General features: G+C 40.5%; 1 protein-coding gene across 9 annotated transcripts in view; it reads left to right on the forward strand.

The window, feature by feature from the left end:
- FHOD3 (formin homology 2 domain containing 3) overlaps window positions 1-18,888 on the forward strand; it is a 399,651-nt gene that overhangs the window by 235,990 nt on the left and 144,773 nt on the right. For all 9 annotated transcript variants that reach the window (XR_010605872.1, XR_010605873.1, XR_010605874.1 and 6 more), the window contains exon 6: window positions 829-923. Coding sequence is in view for 6 of the 9 variants with exons in the window: in XM_065630338.1 (XP_065486410.1) it covers window positions 829-923 (95 nt within the window). In the remaining 3 variants the exon portion in view is untranslated. The remainder of the gene's footprint in view (window positions 1-828; window positions 924-18,888) is intronic.

Genomic DNA, 18,888 nt, shown 5'->3' on the forward strand with positions numbered 1-18,888 from the left:
CTTTTTCATCCCACTGTGCTTTGATCTCCTGCTATAAAGCAGAAGATCTAACAGTGGAAACTTTTGAAGATGATAGATGAATTTTGCTAATCCATTTTTCATAATCCTTATGAAAAATGTCTGTCCTTATCAGTCAGAAAAAATTTAATAGCTGTCGTATCTAGAAAGTCTCATATTATCAAGATTGCAAACTATGGAATTACTGTTATGCGATATTTTACTAGCATGTTTTGAATTGTTGTCATAAGTGCTTTAGAATAAACGAATAAAGAAGCTTCTTTGTTAACCATGTTGTGTTGTATTTTCTCACTAAAATGCAAAACTCATTTGGAAGAGAGCACTGTGCAATATTTGCTGTCCTTATTGCTGTTAATTGCTCTACTTTAATTTTATTTTATTGAAATTCAATGAAATGGTCAACTTAATCCAAATATACTAATTCCAGACATTGTATGGTGCTGAAACAAATGGTAAAAGTTTGGCTCACAAAATGTAAATCATTGTAGCTGATGGAGCTGTTGCAACAGTAAGCAAACAGAATACTGTTTGCACATCATGGGGCAAGAAAATGTGGCATCTTCTAGGAAGGAAAAAAGTGTTTGTGCTTGTCCCTGGATAAAATTCACACTTATATCATCCAATGAAGTCTGTGAAGGTACTCCAGTTGCCCAGGATTTCATCCAGCACGATCTTGCCAAATATATCTTTGTAAGTTGAGCTCCCCAGGTCTCTGGAAAACTCTCCTTATAAAAAATTGCCAGCAATGCTGAAGATTATAAAAAGTATTCACCAGGTCTGATTATATTTTATCTCTTTTCTTTACAATAGCTTTGGGCCAGATAATGCTCTATGTTGATGGGATGAATGGAGTCATAAATCATAATGAAACCATCCAATGGCTGTACACACTTATTGGGTCAAAGGTAAGACAGTCTCCAAAATTCTCGTTTTATAAGTTTTTGGTGTTCTTTAAATGCATTTTATTTGTATTACTTATGCATTTATGGTATAAACTGACTGCATGTTATGTTCTAAATGAGTACATAACACCTTGCATGGAAACAAGGGCACACCGAGCTGTTATTATTTTCTATTTTTATACTTTTTTGTGCTGTTGCTACATACCCTGCTCTTAAAAGCAAAGATATTGAAGATGCCCTCATTACTGTCTGTGCTGCTATTGCAGTTGTCCTTGGAGCAGAGTTTTTAGTCTTGTAGTTGCAGTTCTCAAGACATTCTTTGGAACCCACTTTTCTGGGGGGTTTGTTCTTCCTTTCCATTCTATGAATGCAAATCCTTTTCTACAGTTTCACCATTCTACACTGCTCAACTTTGCTGAGCACTGGGGAAGAAAAATTCAGAGCGACTTCCAGAATGGAATAGAATGGAACGGAGTGGTTAGAAAGGACTTAGGACAATCATCTAGTCCAACTGCCCGACCAATTCAGGGCTGACCAAAAGTTGAAGTATGTTGTTAAGGACACCGTCAAAATGCTCCTTAAACACTGACAAGCTTGGAGCATTGACCACCTCTCTAGGAAGCCTGTTCCAGTGTTTGATCACCCTCTTGGTGAAGAAATGCTTTCTCATGTCAAGTCTTCTTGGGCCTGAAGAGCTCTAGAAGGCAAATTCTGCTACTAGCTTACAGGTGATCCTTCATTGGTCCTTACATACAAGGAGGGAAAAGGTGAAAGCCAGAATATGTGCCGCTTGGGCTGGTGTTCTCCAGTGGAGAACTGATTTGTATTGTGCATGACCCACTTTTAAGGCCATCTTTGCTGGAAGTTAAAAAAGAAAAAGAACACAGATTTTGCTGGCATGCCATCTGGAAGGGCCATAGGGTAGGTAACCCACAAATATATCATTCACTCTGTTGGCTCTCCAGCTTTAGGAGGCTTATTAGGGCCTGCAGGGACTGCTGCTGCTCTTGCCATGTAGACCTGCTTGGGATGGATCTGTATGACACAACAGCTGGAACAGGGCACGTTAGCTCTTGTTAACAACTGAAAAGTTGCCATAATTGGTGGAGTTGAATCCATAGTTAGAATTACTAAGATATTTCCAGGAACTTTCCCTCAAGTGTCCCTCAAGCTGTTGGATATTGTAGTGACACAGAGATGCTACTGCTCTCTCTCTTTTCCCCAATAGCTTTCACAACACAAGGAAAAAAAGAGCTCAGTGTCCCAGGGGCCTTTTTTAACCACTACAGCATTTTTTCTCTGATGTCCAAACTTCACTGCTGCAGCAGATTATCAAGTCAAAGAACAGATGCTGCAGTATTGAAAGAACTGATTGTACCTATATTGGTAGATATGTAAAAGAAAGATAATTTTTGTTATCTAATCTCAGTCTTGCAGGGTGTGGTTCATGTTAGGTAGAAGATGATGAGAAACTTTTTCTCTGCATAATGTGTTCCACTGTTGGCTGGGCATTATGCCAGGCAGTTTGCCCTCTTGAAACAGGGAATGTTAGCCACAGTTGGAAAAGTGGTGCCAGAAAAGAGAGAAATGGTTTGCTTGGTATGGATCCTCATTTTCTGTGGAACAGATAAAAGAGACAAGCAAAAAAGAAAAAAATATTGCCATGTCCGTGATGATGTTAACTCTTTAATGCACCTAATGGGAGCGAGATGGGGGATAAACATGACTGTATTGCTACCTTGCAGGTTAAATTCTGCCTAGATTTTCTTGACCAGAGTACTTCAGCTCTTGGGTCCTTTAGCTCCTTTCTTCCTCCTCTATTGACAGCTCAAGTGATTATCTCCATGTCCTGGCTCAGTGCTGGCAGCCAAGGAATGCATGCAATGTGCTTTGAATAGTTTGGTTTCAGGTAGTGTTAAAGTTGCTTTTTCATTATTCTTTGGCTGTCTTAGAAGAGATCTAAGTCCCTGTCTGTGTGCCAGAAGTTAACTGAAGGTACGGCAGGCTTACTGTCAGAGTGCAGTGGGACAGCCACTCTGTGTGCTTAAAGGTGGTTTTGACTTTCTATGAAAAATGAACCCCTGGAATTTGCAATGCTCCTACAGCCTAATTTGCAGCCCTGCTATGCTGCTGCCTTCTCTGCAGCAAAGGCAGTGAGAAGGAATAGTGAAACTGCCAATTAAGTCTTGGGACAAATCCCTCTAATAGGATGCAGAAGGAATACAGTCATTCAGCTGCCACAGCTGTCACACGTGGTTTCTTGCCTTCTCAAAAGCTCTGGCCAGGTTTGATATACTCAGCAGTGGAGGTGATGGATTTTTTTTTTTTTTTTTTTGTCAAATTCTGTAGTGGTTTTGACCCTTTACTGTTGCTTGCTCTGCTCTGTGTAGGGCTGCTGGCTCTGTGACCCTTGCTCACTTGGACTAGTGTGTTATTGCATGTGCACACAGCACACATCTCTAGCAGAGCACCTTAGGGTCTGTCGTACTCAGCACGGCAACAGATATAATTTTGGCACCCAGCTCCAAATTCACTTTGGGCACTCAGCAGTACTTCTGTACGAGGATAAGGGAAGGGGGCAGGAAATAAAATTTGAAATTAGATGCAAAGCAGGACTAAAAGCAATTTACTCAAAGCCTGTCTAGATTCTTGTCATTGAACTCCCTACTATTGCTAGTTCTGCTTGCAGTTTTGCCCCTCTAAGTATCAATAGATGGTAATATAGATGGATTATCAGAAGTTGCTGATAATTTCAGCGCTGTGGTCTAAATTTCACAGAATCACAGAATGTTAGAGATTGGAAGGGACCTCGAAAGATCATCTAGTCCAATCCCCCCACCGGAGCAGGAACACCCAGATGAGGTTACACAGGAAGGCGTCCAGGCTGGTTTTGAATGTCTCCAGAGAAGGAGAATCCACAACCTCCCTGGGCAGCCTGTTCCAGTGCTCTGGCACCCTCACTCTGAAGAAGTTTCTTCTCATATTTAACACCTCCTGTGTTCCAGTTTGTACCTATTGCCCCTTGTCCTATGGTTGGTTGTCACCGAGAAGAGCCTGGCTCCATCCTCGTGACACTCACCCTTTACATATTTATAAACATTAATGAGGTCACCCCTCAGTCTCCTCTTCTCCAAGCCAAAGAGACCCAGCTCCCGCAGCCTTTCCTCATAAGGGAGATGCTCCTCTCCCTTAATCATCTTCGTGGCCCTGCACTGAACTCTCTCCAGTAGTTCCCTGTCCTTCTGGAACTGAGGGGCCCAGAACTGGACACAATATTCCAGATGTGGTCTCAACAAGGGAGAATAGAGGGGGAGGAGAACCTCTCTTGACCTACTAACCACCCCGCTTCTAATACACCCCAGGATGCCATTGGCCTTCCTGGCCACAAGGGCACAGGGGAGGTGGTTAAAATTCCAGCAGTGTGACTGCATTACAGCTGCTGTTCTTCAGCTAAGTGAGAGGCACCAGTGGTGTCAGGGTGAGGAATTGAAAAGTGGGAAGGAAGTTTGCCTTAGGTGGCTCATTTGTTAGTGGGCAGAAAGAGCCTCTTGTTTCAGATTGGTATTATATAGGCATTAGGTTGAAATTTTAAAGTCAGCAGGACCGTCATTCTGCCATGTTCTTTAAAGAGCATTTTCAGCACATCCCATACTCTTAGGACAACTGTTGCTCTTTCGCAAGATGTGTGACCACACCAGTGTGTGCCAGTGGCCTGTCACATGCTGGCTGTGGACCTCTTTCCAACCATCAATGACTAATACATCCCTGTCATAAAACTTCTACGGCATAATCCCAATTTTAATGTACATTACTACGATTTCATCATTAGTTATAGAGGCAACAATTCATCAGTCTTTCCCTGTTTGACAAAGCATTCAAGTATGCACTTAATTATAGGTGTATGGTTACATGCTGTTGGCTTCCAGGGAACTTTAGTACATAACTGACATCAGCAGTGTACTGCTGTGTGGGTGCAAGGGGACCACAGCCAGGCGAAAGCTGTGACCGTCTTATGTAAGCTAGAAGTTACGTAAATAGGAAATATCTATGTCAACCAAGTTTTCTTTTAACATTCATTGGTAGCATGGGACATTCATGCAAGATAGTTTGATTTTGAAAAGACAAAACTAGGGGTAAGTTAATGTTAATAGTGCCTTCAGAAATGGTCCTTAGTTTTAATTTTTTTTTTTTTTTTTTTTTAAAGTGGGTAAACCAACCTATCAAGGGTGTTACCTTAACTGACCATGTGACGTAACACAAACCTTGATTCAACATCACAGCATCTGGAAAGTGATACTTCACCACTTTCTTGGTGTTTCTGCCTGCTGCTCGTTGCTCCTGCTGAAGCTGGAATTAAGTTTTTGCATCGTATTGCAAGTTACTTTTGCCTGGTTGTAAAGGGGCTGAGACATTTGTTCATGCTGGCAGCTGGCACCCCAGAGCCATGTGGAGCTCTGTGGTCAATCACCTGCAGGTAGAGTCTCAGTTTGATGGCAAGGGCTGTTGGAAAATTTCTCCTACCCAAAACAGTGGACACCAGGTTAAAGATATTTATGCACTAAGCCATATTATGTCCTTATAATGTATTTTTCATCTGTTAGTATATATGAGGTAATATGTGTATTGTCTTTCATATACGTTGGTATTCCCTCTGAGCTGGTAACAGAAAGTATACAATACCTTATCAGTGCTTTACCCTCTCCAGGACTAGCTACAGAGTGTTTACAAAAAGTACATTTCTGAATCAAACAACTTGGGAAAGAACCCAAGTGCTTATATTATCCATTAGAGAAGCAAATGTTCCTTTGCATCACAAACCCACGGGCTTTTTCCTCCCCACCTCCATCTTCAAAGGCATGTCTAAGGCATTAAGTGGTCCAAAACTCGAGTCTGGTTTCACCTTTTCTTTCCCTCCATTTCTGACTGCTACTGATAATGATTATTTTTTTCCCATTTGATGATCCAGGCTGTTCTAATTTACCCCAGGGGAGCTAAAGCCCCTTTTTGGCATTGTTTTTGGTGGAAAGTAATCCATTTTCAAAGTGGTGCTCGGTAACCTCAGAAGACTGGGTGGAATGCTGGGCCTAGCCTTATACAACGAGGTTGATTAAAGATTCCTATCTCACATCTTGTTTTAATTTTTTTTTCCACTTTGCTTCTGTCTGGGTCCTAGATTGCAAGTTTAAATACTGATTTTAACTAGCAAGTTGTTCTCTGTGCCTTGTGTTAATCTTTTGCTTCCCTTGGTATTGAAGTAATGATGTTTTGAATGTTTTAAACTTATTTTAATCCAAAATAAGAAAAAAACGCCTACAACATTCAAACAGAATGTAGTTGTAGTGGGTGATTTTGTTGATTTCAAAAGGAAAGTCCAGTGGAGCTGTTTTTCCTGCACAGTGCCAATGACATGTTAAAACATGCACACAGCTGGTAAGTCATTTCATGAGAATGCTGAGAGAAATAATATTCTTAGTCACAAAAAGCACTAAAATTGTTTTTATAAGTGAATCATTTAATGTATGTAGAGGTAAATACTCCATTTAAGAGTTTGATTAAATCAGTCTCTGTCTCACATTTATACACATGCTCAACTGAAGTCATAAGCAGAGCAGAGAATGTCATATAATTTGAATTTGTGCTTTTCTTTTCCTCAGGAAATTTCTCACAAATCTTATGCAAATGGATACTAAAGTGGGTCTACAAATATATACCAAAGACTGGTTTGTAGTCATGGAGAAAGTAACAAATGTAAGACACTTAACAGAAATGAATAGGACTAAAATAGTATTATAGCATTAGTAGTACTAAAGCCCATTGGATTAGATCACCACCAAAATTGGGTGGTAAACTCTCTTGTTGAGGGTCTTGGAAATACATTGTATTTGTATCTCATTAGTTTTTCTGGTGACATATTTTGAAAATCATTGTGTGTATGGATGACCTTTTCTGAGTTAGCATTGCCTGGATGATGAGAATGAATACGAATACACCTGGTTTTCATGAGCAGCAGGCTTTTCTGTTCTGCACTTTATTCTCAGTGTGTTTTGAACGTGATCTAGAAAAGCTTGCCAACTAAGAGAATTAAGCATCCAGGAAAAATTACACAGCTTGGGGACCTATTGTGATTAATATCACATGTTGTCTTCTTCTCAGTCTGCCGCCTTGAGAGTTAACAAACTCTCTTGCAGCCTCTGACAAATGATATAGCTAATGCACAAGCTATATAGATTGCACTGTCTCTCTTACCTCCAGCCACAGCTCCGGTAAGCCTGTAGTTTTGTTCTGTTTTCACATCTAGCCCAGGTAAAAATGTCGGTTAGATGTCAGTCTTACAGGCTTTCAGTCACCTTTGCTTCCTGGGAGGGTTCAGAGCAAAGCTGAGATCTCCCCTGGAGCCCTAAAATCACCCATGGGCTGCCCTGCTTTCAAGACCTAGAGCTACAACTGCTTTGACTTCAGTGAAACCGTGAACATTAATGTCAGCTTAGCAGCTGGCTCTTAAATTTAATCCACTGCACATTTGGCCACTGAACTATTGTTATGAAAATGGTTGTGTGGGGGAGAAACAAAATCCTGGATTTATAGGAACTTAACTTTCCTGCTTCCTGCCTCTCAAGGGCTTGAGCCAACGCTCACCCAGGTCAGCAGAGATCTTCCTTCCATCTTTCACTCAGAATCTGTAACAGCACTGTTGCATGAACGGAGTTTATTTTGAATTGTATTTAATTAGTGCTTTGAAGATAAGGATCAGGCTGTTGCAACAAACTTGGAATAGGATCCGCCAGCCAGTGCAGACTACGTTATGCGCTCGCTTTGGTCTGTCCAACTCAGCAGACAGACTGCAGCTACAAGTGCTGCTCTTCTTTACCAGCCGTATTTGTAGGCGAGTTTCAAAGATGTTCCGTCAAACGTGAGAGTTTGCAGAAGTCCAGTCCTGCAGCAATAACTACTCCTGTAGCTCCATCTGTTGCATTCCCTTCTGAATATTTTGAAGGGATAAATACCCATTCTTCTGTGTTCAAAATGAACTCTTGTAGATTAAAACATGCAGTCCCCCCACATCATATCAGAGATCTGATTTCAACCTGTTTGAAGTGGAGAATGAGAAAAAGTAATGATTAACTGCCAACAACAAGGAAAGTGTTCAGGCCCAACTTTTCACTCAGTCTCATCTGTTCCAGTCTACGTGAGAAAATATCCTGTTACCAATGAGTGAAATAGGTCCGAATATTTCTAGACAGTACTGTGTATCTATGCAGATGTTCACATTTCTTATTGTAAAGGAAAGGCATGAAGAAAGAAAAAAGGAAGTGTTATACTAGAATTAGGTAGGGGGAAAAACAACCTAAAAATCAATGCAAACTTTTAGAATTACTCTCAATACAGTAGTTCAGTGTCACAGATCTGTTACCATTCACATTTGTGAGCAAATTATTGTGCCTTAGGCCCTGGCTATTAGTATTTTCTATTAGACACTGGTGTTTTCTAACAAGCATTATGTCAAGCATTCCTGTGAAAGGAGAAGATGCAGTTGGAAAGTTATATTGAGGGATGAGACTACAGAAAATGAAGCCTACTTTTTCCAGCGTGCCAGTGTGAAAGGTCTTTGACTAAAAGATCAATTGCCTGAAGAAGAAAAATGGAAAATTTTCAACCGTAAGTTGTCAGATGGAAAAGAGTGAAGAAATATGGAAGAGTTACTCCAAGGATAAAAAGCAGCTGGTTATAATCCAAACTTGTAGTACACACCTGAGATTTTTATGCATATTTAAACACAGAAATCAACTTGGCCAATACAAAACACATCACAGTCATTATGCCAAAGCTTTTTTGGTTTAGCTAAGTAATCATTTTGCAGAGTAGAAATATCGTTAGTCCTAAGTTAAGAGTTTAGTAAGGTGCAGTTTAAAGAAATATACCATAATTTAAAATTAGAACAAGCAGTTATGTCTGAACCGTTTCTGGATGCACTGTTTCATGAACTTGGATGCATAATGCTTTGGTCTTCAGGGTTACCTTTGCAGATTTACCCGTTTTTCTGGTCTCTGTTGCTCTTAGGTGAAATGAAGGAAAGCTCTTCTGGTGCATAGTCAGTTGTGGAAATGCTACCAAACTCAAATTTGTTAGCTCAGACCTTTAGCAGAGGCGAAGTGATACAGTTTTTTACTATATTTTGAAATAAATGTATGCAAAAAGTCCAAATAATGCTTCACAATGGCATACTTCCTTGGAATTTTGCAACTTTTTAAAAATTGTAATTTCCTTTGCCAGTCCAGCTACATGATGTTAGCTGTTTTTAGCACTGTCACAGAATTAGGATGCAGACTGCAGTTAAGTGCTTCTTCATGCAGGCACCTACATAAAATCATTGAATTATAGAATCGTTGTGGTTGAAAGAGACCCTTGGGCTAATGAAGTCCAACCATAATCTAGCACTAAACCATGCCCTTAAGAACATCATCTAAATGCCTTTTAAACCCCTCCAGGGACAGTGACTCCACCACTTCCCTGGGCAGCCTGTTCCAATGCCTGACAACCCTTTCCGTGAATATTTTTCCTACTATCCAATCTAAACCTCCCCTGGCGCAAGTGGAGGCCATTTCCTCTTATCACTTGCTACATGGGAGAAGAGACCAAGACCCTCCATGCTACAACCTCCTTTCAGGTGGTTGTAGACAGCGATCAGGTCTCCCCTCAGCCTCCTTTTCTCCAGGCTAAACAGCTCCAGCTCCCTTAAGTCTAGGCATCCTGGGGGGAAGCCCCTTGACAATCCTTCCTTGCTCCTCTGAGCCCTGTTCACAGAGCCCTGTTCTCCAAGACTGATACTTTGTGCTGCCAAACTTGACAGCTTCTGACATTGGAAGAAGATTTTTGATGTCATTTTTAGTGTAGTATGATCACGCACGTTATCAAATACGACTATGTTAAACTAGCTATTGTGCCTGTCTGTTGGATGACTCATTCTAGTCTATATATTTACTCTCATCAGTAAATGGATATCAAAAATCAAAGTTGTAGGCTCATGTCAGTAGCAAATATCCTTTGGACTCTGTCCTTGTATCCCCATTTCAGCAGGTCACTGGGCAAGTCCCTTCAGCTACAATCTGCAGATGAACTTCCATGTAATGAGGTCTTTAATCATAGGGAGCAGGGCATGTGTCTGTGCCATGTGTGGTACATGAGATAGATCAGTATGAAAAACAGGAAAATATACCGTGGTGAAGAGTATGTTTCCAAAAAAGGCCAAGTACAGGTACCTCACCTTTACTTATTGCCAAATCGTTAGATGGTTCTTCTTCCCCTTGCCTGGTGAGACTGGTATAAGAAACAAACCCAGCATCAACATCTCCTGAGGCTTAAGTGTTCTGAATTTTAGGCAGGGCCTTTGGTTGTTCTGCCAGCAGGAAGCACAGTGAGCTGTGTGTGTGCTGAGATGACTCCCGTTTTGTAGGAAGAAAGGAGGTGGTCAACCTTTTGCATTTTTCAGTGCATTTTTCTGGGGTTTTATGACTGTTAGAGAGCATTATGGTTAATTTTGACTTATTCCCTCAAATTCAAAGAATGTAGGTAGTCTTTCCTTATCTTAACAGAGCTTTCGGCTTACCTGACATATTTATCACAATACCCTACAGTATTCATTCTGTGACAAGCATAGTTTAATTAATTTATAGGATATGTGTAGAATGCTTTTGTTAATAGCTTAATTTTTCTCACTGTTTGTAGTAAACTTTTGGAGACTCAGACTTTGTTACCCAGTTGCTTCTTCCTGTCACCTCTATTTTGATAATTATTGAATTGTTATTAAAGATTTTTGAGAAGAACTGCACTCTTGGTGTGGATACATTTGACAAGATTTTGCAGAAATGCAAATACAGTTTGTGAGAAAACAATAGCAGGAATTCTACACAAAATCTGTTCAAATTATTGGCTGTGCAAGGATCTCGTACCCCTCTAAAAGTAAGAACTGAATCCACTGTGTACTCTTCGTCTGCCGATGTGAGGCATGTAGGATCCATGTTTTTCCATAGGGCTGTCCTGCTTAATCTTCTCTCTCTTTTTTTTTTTTCTTTGGAAACTCATCGAGACAGAAACTGAATTAGTCAATACAGGATTGCCTTTCTTTTTCTTCTAAAATTTGCCATAGTTTTCTTCTTAAACCAGTCTTTGTCCTAGTTGCCATACATGTAGTGCAGTAATGGAATCCTGCCTGCAGGAAAAAAGGTGTTATCCAACATTTTCCACAGCGTGGAACCAGCGTAAACCAGATCCGAGACAGTTCAGCCAACACAGCAGTTAATATACCCATGTTTTGCTTGTAGCTTACCCTGGAGAGGGACTCCATACATTGGGAGACCCAGGCTGAATCCAGCTTCCAGGCACATTCTTGAACCAGTTTCCAAATCCCTTTGTGCCCCAGTCCTTCATCTGGAAAATTGGTATTTGGATTTTAGAGCCCTGGAGGAAGAACATGAGGGAGCGGAAGGACAGATTATGTGTTGAAGACGGATACTTAGGTGAAAGTTTAACCTAATACTAATTGTTACCATATCTGTTCCTCTGGCGTCTTTCAAAAATGCTTGCCATTCCTTTATTTAGACATAGTCATCCTTTAAAGCAACAGCTATTAGCTGAATGTACTTGGATAACAGTAAAAAATATTCTGTATCAAAAATGGAAACCACCAAAACATATATGATAACTTTATATTCAGCACGTAGTACACCCCAAGGAATTTCTGAGTTGCAACCAGCTCAAGTCCCTGAAGTTGCCTCACCAGGTTATTGCCTTGGGACTCACAGTGGTTACCACATAGATTTTATGTTGGGCTTCTCAGTTACAGGACTAGTCCTTAGGAAGGAAGATGTCTGGTAAAATGCGTGAACTTTGATTACTTTTCCTAAGATAAAGATCAAAAGAAAAGATCTCTGATATGTTTTTTTATTGTTGTTGGTTTTGTTTTTTCCTCCACAGTCCTCTAGTAGTAGTTTATCCCATATGAAGTCTTTTCAGAATAATTTCCAGCATACCAGCAGGTTCTCTAGCTGGCTCCCGCGATACACTGAAATGAGTCTCATCTGGATGTGCTGTGTACTCTCTTTTCCATATTCTGATCTTCTTTGGTCACAGCAATTGAACAAGGAGTTCAGATGCTTCTTGGTTTGCCCCCTCTATCTCTCTACTATTTTCTTTTTTGAAGACCATGTTAATGAAAAACAAGAATGTGGTGTTCAATATAAAACATACTGTTAATACCTCAGCCAGAGTGGAATTTTTATAGATTGGTCTCTTGAATTTTTTTAATTTCCTCTTCTTATTAAAAGACACAGAACTGTAGTAAATATATGCTTTGTCTTGTTTGTTTCCAGCAGTGCATAGCTTCTACCTTCTTTAGTTTAGTAAGAAAATGAAACCATTCTTTTCAGCAACCATTTTTTTCTCCTCTGCACTTTAAATTTCACTGTCTAGTTGTCTAAGCACATTATTGTTATGATTTTGGAGGGAAATGCAACTCTTTGCTCCCTTGCAGTTTGAATTCTTCCCCAGTCAGGCTTTGCATACGACAGCCTTTCTTGCAGAATATAAACGGAAAGAGTGAAATGGGACAGGAGACCCCTGCATGTATTAATCTATGGTATTACCTCAGATTAGTTAATCCCATGAGTTTCTGTTCACTCCAGTTTCCTTTAAATAGAACAGAATTCCACTTCATTTTTTTTCCCTCACCTGTGTCACTACCACTCTACGGTTTGCAGGGCTCTGTGCTCAGGTCGTTGCTTCTTTTTGTGTTCCTCATGGTGGTCTAGCTTCCCCATGTACATGTTCTCTTCCCATTCAATGTGTGTTGGGCCACTTTTTCTTGCACAGGGGAACTGTAAAGCCCTCTGTAGTAAAGATTCTGTGTGGCTGTAAGGAGAAAGACATAACAGACCACCTGAAGATAGATTTCTTTCCAGATCCACACTACCTGGTGTGGATCTGACAGTGAGATTTGTGCCAAACTTGCTTACAATCATGATATACCTCAACTTTCATCACTGGTCTGCATGATGTCTCTTCTTGTTTCCTTGTCATCCCCTTCTGATGTGGGGATGCAATGCGAATGCCCAAGTTCAGTTTCTGACAGTGGAAGAACTTCATTCAGAGCAGAGCATCAGGCAGAAAATGTCAATTCACTAAGTAGAAATTGCAGCATATGTCAAAGAGGATAGATAGCCTTGCTGTTTTCTAGGGTGGGTTTTGTATAGGAACAGCAAGTGCTCAGAGAGTGTCCCATGACGTTAGGGCACGGGACGGGATCTGAAAACTGAGCACAAGATTTTCCTGACATCATCACCTGATCTAGTTATACTGCAATTACTCCTCTGGAGGGTTGTTTTCTTTTTCTTCCCTTTTGCTCAGAAGGGTGGGTTGGAGTTATTCATCATTTTTGGCTAAACCAAGTTATGTGGAGCAGATGGACATCACTAGACTGCCTTTACCTACAAGCCGTTAGTACAACATGTTTTGACAGGTCTGAATAGTTCAATCCCAGTCTGCACCAGTTATGATACTATGGATGTTAAAGCTCTAACAGTATCTTGCTATTTCAGTTATTCTTTAGTTCCAGAACAAAAATGAAGTCTAGAAAAGCATCCTTCCCTTTACCTCCCCTTTCAGAGGGTTGACTTTTGAAGTTTTTGCCGTAGGTTGCTTTTCCTTGTGGAGGTGAGTTGCAGTTTGAGAGGGAAAAAGCAGTGTATTTCACTTTTGGAGCTTCAGGAAATTTAAGACTTACCCTTTCCTTCGAAACTGTGCTCTCAATTTGCGTGTCTGATTAAATTTTAAATCTTATTTTGTCAATAAAAATAGCTTGGTTAAATGTCCTCTGTCTTTAGAACCGAAGGAAAATGGAAATTTTGAAATCTTTAGGGTAGATATTAGTACCACCTGCCTACTTCTGGGGTTCCTGATTTCCTGCACGGGTATGGTTGTACGCAGATGAACGCACACACATTTTCTCTGACTGCTCTAGAGAAGCAGCATCATCACTGGTGGCCACCACATGCCGGCAGCAAGTAAAGAACAAGAGAGGAGACCAGACAGGGCACATCTTGTGTGACCACGATGCAGAAAACACTGCAGCTGTTTTCATGCAGAAGGAAAAAAATACCAGTGAAGGGTGAGCGGAAAAAAAAAAAAAAAAAAAAAAAAAGGCAGGCTGTCTTTTCTGCATTAGAAAAGCCATCCCACAGCACCACCTAGCAGACACAGATGGGTATGAATGAACAGACTGGAGCAAAATGCTCCTGGGAGAACACGGTGTTGAGGAGGACTGTGTGCTTTAAAACACCTGTTCTACCTGGCACGGTCAATGATACGAGCTGAGTTGTGCCGTCCTCCCCTCATGCAGCTGTTACTCTTTAGCATCTGATATTTGTAGCCTGATGCAGCAATGAATCCCCCTCTGCATATTAGATGGAACACATTTTCGGTTTGGGGCTTTTTTTTTTTTGTACTCCGGAGTTCTGCTGTTTGGACTCATGTATTTTTTAATGCACCTAGCTTAATCAGAGTGTTGACATTCTCTCTCAATCAACTTGTGATTTGTTTATGATCTTGCCTGCATTAGTCCAAGGTACCAGGAGGAAATGTCATAGCAGCCTGCCGAGGAACGCTGCCAGAACACGGGTTTCGAAAAGCCCGGTGAGCACAGCCTGGTCCTACCCTTGCAGCTGGGGAAGACGTGTTAGAACATAGTTTAGCGGTGGCTTCTGACTGTCTCCATTTTCAAAAGTAGTTGTTGTACACATTTGCTTTTCTAGGGGGACCAGAACACTAGCTCACTTTTGGGCTGCAAATGCAAAATATTTATTTGTGAAACTGTAGCGGCTTTCAGCCTATGGCCTTTACTTTGTTATTTGATTCATCTTGCTCATCTCGGTACCTTAAATTGCCTTTTAGCCTTCACACTGCCATCCTAAAGAGGTATTAAAGGCCCTGCCAATGCCCACTTGTGGGAGGCTGTTTGGGAGCTGGAAGGAAGTAGCCAGGGCTGCAATGAAAGTTGTGATTTCAGAGCACAAGTTGTAGTTGGTTACGCGGAACTAGAGCAGCACTGGTCCTTTTGTGAATTGTACTGTGGATATATGGGTTGGAAACAAGATGACTCCATAATGGGAACAAGTTATAGGACTTTGAACTTGCAAATGTTTTTAGTTTGGTATTATGCATGTAGGCAGATCTGCTTTACTAGTCAGAGGCAGTACAGAGAGATCTCTGGCAGTAAGACTGAAATTCAGTCCCTTCCTGTTCTGAGATCTTATTTCCTGGTTAAAGTTGGGGGACTGGCTATCAAGACTATTAATTTACTCTGTAACATTGGGAAAACATTATTATTATTATTACTATTATTATTATTATTCAGAGCCAAGACCTATACAACTAAATCCATATGTGGACACCTAAAATATTCTTTCAGATGTTTTGAGACATTTTACTTTTATGAAAGGAAATATGCCTATGCAGTACCTTGGAAATTTTAAAATAAATACTTTTTTTTTTTCTGTGACATTTCCATGATCGCTGTAGTAATATCTTTCAAGCCCTTCACACAGTTGCTCCATGATCTCTTTCATGGAACTATTTAGATGTTTAAGTAAATGTTAATTGCAAAGTGCTGTGAGAGCCTACCATGGAACATTTTCTAAAAGCAGGAAACATAACTCCAAAAGCAAGAGTTCAGTGTGATTTTAGTACTCTCAATAAACTCATGTCTTCAAAAATTGTACTCTGCTGAGTTGAAAGGGTCAAATCTCAATTACATTTGCTTTTAGCTAAATCCGTAGGAACCGTTCCCGTCAGACATTACACAGCTACCGCAGTGCATTTCAGTTGAGCTTTCTGGGATACAAAGGATCATGTTCTGCAGCAGTTTATTTTACTGCTTTTGTGAACTTCTGCCCCTCGTTAGGGCATCACTGTATTTACTGATTTTGCCTGCAGTTACTCTTGACTTCAGAAGAAAGTGTAAGTGATCTGTTGTGGTTACTTCAGGAAAAAGAAAGGCTTGGGTGGGGGTTTTTTTGTTTGTTTGTTTTTTCTTCTCCTCTCTCCCTCTTTCCTTCTGTACTGCTCCCAAAGAACCGAAACAACAGCCCCAAATTGATCTATGATGCAAGTCAAATCACTGCTGATTATGATCTCATGCTTCTGTGGGTTCAACTCTTTGAATGACCATGGCAATTACTTGGCTAAAAACTATACAAGTCCCAGATGCTGAATAATTCTCAAATACTATATCCCAAATATGGTTCATTCTGAGAATAACAAAATAACTGTGCAGTGCTTTGAGCCAAATATGTTTAGTCCTTAGGTTCAGAGTAGGGCACTGAGAAAGGCCAAATGAAGAGAAATTTGGGCTCCGATGCACTGTGAGCTGCTCCCCTCTCTGGGTCACCCCTGCTGAAAACCTACTTTTACTTGGTAGCTACAGCCTTCTAGGAAAATGCAGGCATATATTTGATTTCAGCTACCTTATTATGTTGCTGTTTGGTGTTTTTAGACTTGTGGCAAGTGTGGGCCACGTTTCAGCTTGGAGGGTGTTCTGTGGTACTTTTGAGAGTCTGTTATCTCACTTGGAAGACAAGAAAACTGGTCCAGGCTCATTTTTGAGCTGCACACGCAATTTCCAGGAAAGCAGGCTGGAGGGAGAGCTGTACACAGAGCTGTATGCACCTGTGAGCTCAGAAGCCCTGCTGGACCTGTCAGTTTTGAACATGAGCTTCTGAGCCTTAAATACCTGTCATAGCCATGTTCTGAGTCTCCTATACAGAAAACACATTTCTATCTGCTGTCAAACTAGACTGAAAGTAAGGATTGCTGTCACTGTGGTACTGATGAGGAACTGAAACAGAAGTTCTCTGTGTTGTAGGAGGTTGGTTAGCAAGCCACTCGGTATTCTCTTAAGAGCTTGGGAAAATTAAGTCACTTAAACTACAATATCACCGGTGCTCACCGTAATCTCAGATCATACCTGGCATGCAGAGAACTACTAGAATCTCCTTGCGTAGAAGGTCTCGTCTTAAGGTGATTTGTGAACTTAAAAGTACATTTTGGTTATCTGGATGGGCATATGAATCTTAATGCATGTAGGACTGGTCTGTTACACCGAAATTAGGTGATCACCGTGATCTGGTGTAAATAACAAGTTTTATGGATATTTTTGCGCCCTGATGTCCGTTTCAGTGTATGTGTGTTTGGGGGGTGGTATCGGTATGTGGGAAAGAGACAAAAAAGAAGTTGAAGATGACAGGCTTTGAAAAATGAAGAGTACTTTAAAATAAAAAACCCCAGGGTTCTCTATTTTGTTATTCATGTTATTGATATAGCTGTTATCATTTAGTCACAGTCTTGGACAACCAGCTCTAGGTGGCTCTGCAAGGAGTTGGACTAGATGACCTCCAGAGGTCCCTTCCAAACTCAAACAATCTGTAATTCTATGAATCATCCAAGGTTCCTCCTCCATTTTCTGCTGTAGTAACATCCTCACGCATATGCCTTATACTATGAAGAAAAGCGTAAAAGCCAGATCTTTTTTTATGGGTTCTAACAAAGAAATTCACTTTTGATCAAACTGGAGTTGGGTTCTGGGCATGGTGATGAATCTAGACATCAGAGTCCTCTCAAGGATCTTGTTGAAGCTGAAGTTGACATTGTGTAACCTGCAAACCATTGGAACACAAGTGAACATGAGTGTGATTAGAGTTAACCCAAATTTGGGCTTAGGAAGCCATTCACACATTACCAGAAAGAGTGGTGTATAGAAACACTTCCATTTCAATTATCCAAGCAGGAGTCTGAGGTGTCTCTTGGCACTTCTTTCTCCTTTCTGTGATTAAAAACCAAGCATACACGTTTTCAGTTTATATGTTTGTTTGATTTGCTGTAAAATTGAGGGTGGACATGATGAGTTTGGTTGATACAAATCAGAGGAAACAGGTAGTTTGAGATAGAGGAATTACATTGTCTCCTTGAACACTGAACTTTGTATCTTTTGCAAAATACTTAGTTACCACGATGATATGATAGTACTGTTGCCTGCCATAATAATACCATATAATTTTGCCATTCTCCAGCTGTATGCAGAAGTTGCATACCTGCTAGCATTTATGAAAATCAAACTTTAAAATATCTCCATCTCTGAGCTCTGTCAATGAAGGCAGGAGCTAGAATAATGTGAAATTGCTAGTGCTGTGTAGTTCAGCAGTACCTTAGGTGACATGTAGTGACTTGTACCCCCATGAATCAGGTTTCTAAACACTAGCTGTGTGGAAGATGCTGCCACTCAGCTCAGAAATCCACCACATGGGAAGCTGGGGATGTGTCTGGGCTCAATTACATTTTGTTTTCATCTTGGAGTCCTGTGAATGTAGAAAAAAGCATCTGGACTATACTGATGATGTGAACTAGATTCGAAGATAGCCACCTTTTCCAGACCTGGGAAAGCTGTGACAAATAGGTGATTGCTGGAGAGATACGACTGTTTCCATTATTTTAGATGCTCTTCAGGAAGCATCATTATTCGTTAACTTTATTTGGCAAGTTGTCCAAAGGTAAATGAATGGGTACGGTTTTGCAGTCAAACCACTGATTCTGGGTTTCTTTGTGTGCCTGATAATACTCAGAAGTTTGAGAATAGAGAAAAATCTCCAGTCTACACATGCAGTGAAATACTACTACTCTTACCCTTCCAGTAATAAGTGGAATATATACATATATATCTCCTTTGCGTAGTTTTATTTTATTAGTTATTCTTTCAAGAGGAGTTGGTGGTGGGTTTTTTTCCATGGTTTTATGTAGGATATTTGTTCTTTCAACAGTTTTATTATTTCAGTAGTCCAAACCACTAGGATGTTGCTTTTTAAGGTGCCTAAAAAGGATAACCTGTTAACAATCATTTACTTAAGAAAGATGTTGCAATAGAGAATAT

The sequence above is a fragment of the Caloenas nicobarica genome, chromosome 2 (assembly GCF_036013445.1).
Source record: "Caloenas nicobarica isolate bCalNic1 chromosome 2, bCalNic1.hap1, whole genome shotgun sequence".
Classification (NCBI taxonomy): domain Eukaryota; kingdom Metazoa; phylum Chordata; class Aves; order Columbiformes; family Columbidae; genus Caloenas; species Caloenas nicobarica.